Genomic DNA, 7,621 nt, shown 5'->3' with positions numbered 1-7,621 from the left:
CCTCCACAGTGTGTAATGTCCTACCTGTCTGTATGTGTCCTCCACAGTGTGTAATGTCCTACCTGTCTGTATGTGTCCTCCACGGTGTGTAATGTCCTACCTGTCTGTACGTGTCCTCCACGGTGTGTAATGTCCTAACTGTCTGTATGTGTCCTCCACAGTGTGTAATGTCCTACCTGTCTGTATGTGTCCTCCACAGTGTGTAATGTCCTACCTGTCTGTATGTGTCCTCCACAGTGTGTAATGTCCTACCTGTCTGTATGTGTCCTCCACGGTGTGTAATGTCCTACCTGTCTGTATGTGTCCTCCACAGTGTGTAATGTCCTACCTGTCTGTATGTGTCCTCCACAGTGTGTAATGTCCTACCTGTCTGTATGTGTCCTCCACAGTGTGTAATGTCCTACCTGTCTGTATGTGTCCTCCACGGTGGGGATGTAGGTGTCTCTGAAGGTGCCTTTGACGAACCGAAGGACCAGCGAGCTCTTCCCGACGCCGCCGGCTCCGAACACCACCACCCGGTAGTCGTTACTCTGCTCGGGCATTCTGGGAGTTGGAGTCCGCCTGCTGCTCTGGATAACTGACCTGTGTGCTGAGGACGAGATGGAAAGTAGTATCATCTAACTGTGTGTGTGTGTGTGTGTGTGTGTGTGTAGGTGTGTGTGTGTGTGTGTGTGTAGGTGTGAGTGTGTGTGCGTTTGTGTGCGCAGGTGTGAGTGTGTGTGTGCATGCGTTTGTGCAGGTGTGTGTGTGTGTGTGTATGCAGGCGTGTGTGCAGGTATATGTGTGTGTGTGTGTGTGCGTGTGTGTGTCTGTTGTATTGGGGGTTTTTTTATGTTTTTTTGTGCACAAAAGCGACAAAACTGTTGAAAAAGTTATACTTATTTAATTTTACACCGCTAAAAGCCATATGTAGCATTATGAACTGTTCTGTTAGGTCGTTAGTGAACGTTAGCTGCCGTTAGCGTCTCTGTGTTGCCAGATCTGGAGAGAGTTTGATCCATTTCCATAACTCAGATATATATTTTCCTGGAAGGAGATCATCCTTCCTGGCAAAGTAACCAAATAAGATGAAGAGTAGAAGATTGAATATCTGGGAACACTTAAGTAAAAGGGAAAGCAGGAAGCCAGCATGACCTCCGACAGAGCGAGGCAGAAACAGACCACCGATCTGAATGTAATCAGTCTGAGTGCCATCAGCAGTAACTGGTAAATGAAAACCACTCTGGTGTTATTATTCTGGGAGAGTCCTTCAGCTGGACGCCGCGCCTGCTTCAAGTGCACATCTCCATCCCAATGAGCCGGAGATAAGCTGCAGTGCTTCAGTCCCCGTCCTCGTTAGATCCCCCGTTAACGAGCGCAGCAGCCGATGGTCAATCAGGACCAATAGACTCAGGAATCGCTGCTTTCTACTTTAGTGTGTATATTTCTTTCTATTTCATTGTGTATATTTATTTCTAATTCTGTGTGTATAGTAGTGTGTAGTGTGTATAGTCTGTGTGTCCTCGTTATATCCATCGTTAACAAGCGCAGCAGCCGATGGTTTGGGTTAAAAGTTAACTCCCCTGTTGTCATCGCATCGACCATGCATCTTTTTTTTCTGGGTCTAAATTTCAAATTAAAACTTTTTTTTTTTTGTGACGTTTTTGTCACTTTTTTCAAAAAATTCGTCACTTTTTTTGCGATGTTTTTGTCACTTTTTTTTTTACTTTTTGGTCACTTTTTTTTCAAATTTTTTTGTCACAAATTTCCAATGTTATTGTCAGTGTTTTTGTCGATTTTTCTGCACTTTTTTTGACGTTTTTGTTGTTTTTTCCAACATTCTTTTCTTCTTTAAATGCTATAAAATTGAATAACACCCAAATTCAATGAAAGTAGTGAACCGATCATTTATTTTACTTGTGAAGAGCGTTGTAGGGAACCATCCACGTTATGTTTTTGGACAATTTGGTTGAAAGAAACCCAATTTTCTCATATAGAAACTTTTTGAAAATGGGTCAAATTTGACCCGAGAACAACAGGAGGGTGAACTGTTTGGTTGATGCCGACCACTGCCGCAGACTAATTTCCACTCTGGGAATGAAACCCTGAGAGTCTTGCTAGAGTCGGGGCGCTCCCGTCGTCTCCATCGTTTGGTGTAAGGTCATGAAACTCACCCAGTCAGTCTTTCTCCAGTCCCTCCAGAAAAACGTGATTATTCGATTGCATAATTCAACGCATAATCAGCCAAAGTCCGCATATTTTTGTGGGGGCCGCATTTCTTCAAATATGCCGCACTTCCGCCGCATAAATTGCCGATTTCCGTGCAAAATATGCGGGGCTTGCATGATTTCATAATCCCCGCATTTTCGTTGCAAAAAAGTCACATATATCTTAGCAGAAAGTTGAAAAATGTTGCTTTACTTCACACAAGAGCAGCCATTCCCCCCTGTTGCCATGGGAACGTTATGAAGTGACGTAATTACGCGACGTGAACATCATCGAAAAGCAGGGTGTTGGGGGAAATCACTTTTTTTTCTCTTTTTCATCAAACCGCAATTTTTGCAAGTTCCCGCAATTTCATCACATAAAATTGCATAAATATCCCGCATATTCCATCGCATTTTTTAAGAAAACGTGCCGCATAATCAAGGATTTTTGCCCGTTTCTCCTCTCTGGACGTTGAGACAAAATCAAAACGTGAGTCAGACGCATCTGGAACAGATAATATACTTCTGAGACTTTCTTTACTTCAAATCTGACCTGATAAGTTTCTATATCAGACATTTGGGTTCTTTCAACCACATTTTCAAAAGAAATAATGTGGATGGTTCCCTACAAAGCATTTTAATTTTTTTTTTATAAAAGAACGTTGAAAAAAGTGACAAAAATGTCGGGGGAAATAACACACAAAAACCTCAAAAGGTGCAGAAAAAAACGTTGGGAAAAACTGACAAAAGTGCCGAAAAAGACGTCCAATGTTAAAATTTTGACCCAGAAAAACAAAAAGTTGCACGGTCGACGGAAAGACAACACAAGGATTAAACTGACGAACATCATATGTGTGATTCATGGCTCAATTCAAACGGGATCCAAACATTATTTGTCTCTCTCCGTTCACTACCAGACAGATTTGTTTCTGAAATAAAAGTCCCATGGTGGATACAGGAAGGGGCGGGACTTCGCCTCTCAATAATAGTGAGCCTGACTCGGATCCAGCATTCCTAAATGAAAGGAAAACGTCCTCTGGTTAATTGGCATTTCTTTAAACCAATCACAATCATCTTGGGGTGGGGCTAAGCTCCGGACGGAGCCACGGTGCCTCTGCTAAATAGTCTCAGGAAGGAACTTGTTTTGGTGGAACATGTGGACGTTCAAAAGTAGTTTTAGTCGTGCAACAGAAAACTCAGATTGGACAGATAGTCTAGCTAGGTGTCTGGATTTACCCTGCAGAGATCTGAGGAGCAGTTAACCATAGTCCTCAGAAACCCACCAGAGGTTAGAACGCCAACTTTAAATTTGATTTTCTTCGGGGCTAAATTACGTGGGATCGGATCAGTGCAAAAACTCCAGTACTCGCTGACACCGATACCAGCCTTTTAGGCAGTATCAGATACTTTTCAGATACAGATACAGATCAAATGAAGGGTAAGTGGAGGAATTACTCAGATCTGTTGTAGAAACTGCTCAGAAACCCTCTTATTGTGAATATAAATAAAAAAGCCATACATCTTCTGAACGCCCTCGGTCTCTAGTTTTGTGGTCGTAAAGTTCTCAGGAGGCTGTGATTATCCTCGAGGGCACCGCAGCTCATTTTACACACTATCAGAAAATCAACTCACATGAATACAACTGGGCTCATTGGCTACATTAATATCCACACTAATATTCCACTGTTATTCCGAATTTGGAACATTGAGAATATAGACTGGGTCATATACTCAATCACCGTCATTATAACTCATTCTTTAATTGAACTTAACAGACAATTAACTAGATGAAATCTTCGGGAATGCAACTTTAAGGTGTGATTTATTCTTTATTATTATATATTCAGCTCAAAAAGATCATTTAAAGAAACACATGGACAGATTGTGTGACATTTAAACACGTCTGATGAGCGTCCTCTCTGAACTCGCTCCGTGTCTTCACAGCTACAACGTGACCAACGGGAATGAATCACAAAAGACGACGGAGCAGAGGCCTCGGGGGAGTTTCCCAGCATGCCTTGCTGTATTCCCCCGCAGAATGAGTAACGAGCATCGATTAGGGCTTTGCATCTCGTTAAAGAGAGCTGATGAAAGCCGGAGAGGAAGAAACATGCTTGAAGACTTGACAGGGGAGAGAGGAGGGGAAAGACATGCAGTCAAGGAGTAAATCTCTATATATGGGCGCACGTTCTACCGGGTGAGCTGCCCAGGCGCCTCGGGTTAAATTTGACCCGTTTTCTAAGTTTCTGAAATCAGAAATTTGGGTTTCTTTTAACCAAATAAAAAAATAAAAAAAATAACGTGGATGGTTCCCTACAACTGTTACTCTTCACAAGTAGAATAAATGATCAGTTCACTTCTTACATTGAGATTGAATTTGAGTGTTTTCATTCAATTGTATAGCATTTGGAGAAAAAATTATGAAAGAATGTTAAAAAACAACAAAAACGTCCAAAAAACGTGACAAAAAAACGTCAGGAAAACGTCACAAAAACAACAGGAAAATGTGTTTTAATTTTGACCCAGAAAAACCCAAGGGTTAAGAAATAAGTCCTCCAAAGTCTCAGTGGTTTTTAGAGCAGTGTGTTTCCCGAAGTAAAATCCGGGAAATGTTCTCCTGTTGATCCAGACTTAGGGCTCGGAAACACCGCATTAGTAGGGATGCACCGAATCCAGATTTTTGGGGTTTGGCCGAATCCTGAATCCCCTGGTTGAGATTCTGCTGAATCCTCGTCCCATCCTCAGTCCATGAACACAGTAAACTCATTAATGAAGTAACCAGTGCCTGTCCTTCCTTTGCCGTACCTGAAGTTGCTGCATTCTGGCTGCTGTCTGTAGATTCCTTCATCACAACTCGTATTCTTCCAGATGTTTCATACCAGATGTTGTAACAGCGGTGATGTTGTGTATAGTTTAGGGTCCTCGCCACCACCAGACTAATCAGCATTGTAAATTGAACATGTAGCTGGACTTGAATGGCCTTCTTCTGACTGAAAGTTCTGCCAAACTACACTTTTTCTGCTCACCAGTTCCATTTTCACTTCCTCACAGCCTACTGCATTGAACGTTCCACCTACGTAAACACCTTCCCGTAATCAACGGCGCCGTCATTACGGCGACCAGCGTAGCGCGCGGAGTGCAAGCGTAGGGTTCGGTTCGCTGGGAAAAAACTCTAAGGTTCTGCAGAAACCAAAACCCCGTCAAAAAGCCCAATATTCACCCGAATCCTGGATTCGGTGCATCCCTGCACATTAGTGCAAACGTAGCAAAATATATTTGTACTATCACATAGTAGTGTGGATGTAGCCTGAGAAACAGTCTGATATTCCAGTTAGGAAGATGTCACAATGCAGTGTTTTCCCTGGAGTCTGGCCGGGTGGGTTTAGGGGATCTCTCTCAAGAAAATGTGACGTTTTTTAATAAAAGCACATGAGCAATTTCACATTGTTTGGCGTGGGTACTAGGCCTAAACCTTATGATGGTCGGAAAAACCCTGCAATGCTTTCTTCTAACGAGCACAAAGACCAGACTTCGTGTAAAAAAACTGCGTTTTTCAGGTTTGACTTGATGCTGTTCAGCTCTGACGTCTGCTCTCCTTATCTCAGAGCAGCGACCAATCAGCAGCTCGCTAATCAAACACACAGACACACACACACACACACACATACACACAGACACACACATACACACACATACACACAGACACACACATACACACACATACAGATACACACACTCAGACACAGGAGGTGTGTGTGTGTGTGTGTGTGTGTGTGTGTGTGTGTGTGTGTGTGAGAGAGCTGTCTGGTTGCCAGGCGCCGTTGCTCAGGAGAGAGACGGACAGCACAGATTTTTACACTCGGAGAAGAGAGGCGTGCAAATATGTCATCGTCAGCAGCAGTAACAGGCCGTTGTCGCGGTTACCTGCCTGCCCACATTAATCTGACGTCACTTCCTGTGCGGAGGCGGGCGGCAGGGAAAACACCACCGACTGAACCAGCAGCATCAGAGCCAGAAATAAATACTGTATGCTTTCATCACAAACGCAGAACTAAACTGTGAAATATTGTAATCACAATATTCTTTCTGATTTCGCCCTGCCTCATACTAATTATTATTAAGAGTCTGACAACATTATGGAGAGGATAGACCTTTTATTTAAAGAGTAAGATCCTTTTAGTTTAACATGAAACAGCCCCGAAATCACCATCATCAAATTACACCAGACTCCATGTAAATAATCAGGACTTTTATCATCATAAAACACACTTCATTCAAAGTGGACAGAAACTAAATAAAACTACCAAAAGCCGTCTTGGTTCATCTTTCCACTGTTCCAACAATCACCACTCTGGTTTGGTTGAAATAAACCCTTAATTCACCCATTTACATGTGGAAATATACTAGCTCTATACACGCTAAAAGTCCTGATTATTTACATGGAGTCTGGTGGAGATATGCTGGCTCTATACACGCTAAAAGTCCTGATTATTTACATGGAGTCTGGTGGGTTTGGTGATGGTGATTTCGGGGCTGTTTCATGTTAAACTAAAAGGATCTTACTCTTTAACTAAAAGGTCTATCTCTGTAGGGATCCTTTCATAATGTTATCAGACACTTAGAATAATAATCTGAGTCTACATTTACACTCTCTCTCACTACCTTTAATACACCTAAGATGATTTATAATGATAACGATGACACAGAAAATACAGTGTATTAAAGTGTAGTATATGCTGACTCCTCCAGTGAGGATACTTTAAAGGCAGTAACAGACATTATGTCTCCCTCTCTGTCGTCATGACACACAACATGCTTATAAAACACACACACACACACACACACACACACACACACACACACACACACACACACACACACACACACACACACACACACACACACACACACACAATGTTGCTTTGTTCTCAGTTTCAATCGGCTGCAGACTCTCATTATCTTCTCTCATCATGCTAATCAGTCTGACTCCCATCTCCATCAATAGTAACGACCGGTCGGGCACACGCACACACACACACACACACACACACACACACACACACACACACACACACACACACACACGGTGATGAAATGAGAACCCCCGGCCGCACCGGGCCGATCGGAGGAATCAGGCCGACTGCGGAGCTCTGCCGGCGGGCTGCTGTGTGTCTGCTGCCCGCTGTCGGTGCGCGAGTGTCGGCGTGATGTGTGCGGACTCACCGTGTCTCCGCAGGCGGGTCGTCCGTCTCTGTGTCCGGGGATTGTTACTCTGGAGCGGCTGTGAACATGCTGAACCCTCCGCTGTCTGACTCACAGCATCATCATCACCATCATCAGAAACACATCAGCCCCCCCCTCCTCTTCCTCCTCTTCCTCCTCCCTCCATCACCATCACCATCACCAGCAGTGCCGGCAAAAACAGGAAACAAGAC

The 7,621-nt window shown here is 43.5% G+C and overlaps 1 protein-coding gene and 1 long non-coding RNA gene across 4 annotated transcripts in view; one reads left to right on the top strand and one right to left on the bottom strand.

Annotated features, from left to right (window-relative positions):
* The window catches only part of LOC116067105 (GTP-binding protein Di-Ras1-like), a 13,507-nt gene extending 5,886 nt beyond the window's left edge, over nucleotides 1-7,621 (bottom strand). For 2 of the 3 annotated variants that reach the window (XR_004109108.2, XM_031323426.2), the window contains exons 1-2: nucleotides 7,410-7,608; nucleotides 405-589 (exon numbers count right to left, since the gene is read on the bottom strand). Coding sequence is in view for 2 of the 3 variants with exons in the window: in XM_031323426.2 (XP_031179286.1) it covers nucleotides 405-542 (138 nt within the window). In the remaining variant the exon portion in view is untranslated. Of the gene's footprint in view, nucleotides 1-404; nucleotides 590-7,409 lie in introns of all 3 variants that reach the window. The other variant, XM_036007233.1, reaches the window with a different exon arrangement.
* Nucleotides 1,318-3,161, top strand: LOC118496251. Its single transcript, XR_004898782.1, has 3 exons — nucleotides 1,318-1,328; nucleotides 2,793-2,799; nucleotides 3,016-3,161. It is a non-coding gene; the product is annotated as an uncharacterized LOC118496251 (long non-coding RNA).

This window comes from Sander lucioperca, chromosome 11 (genome assembly GCF_008315115.2).
Source record: "Sander lucioperca isolate FBNREF2018 chromosome 11, SLUC_FBN_1.2, whole genome shotgun sequence".
NCBI lineage: Eukaryota > Metazoa > Chordata > Actinopteri > Perciformes > Percidae > Sander > Sander lucioperca.
Note: the sequence above shows the minus strand (reverse complement) of the source record. Positions and strands in the feature narration are given on the sequence as shown.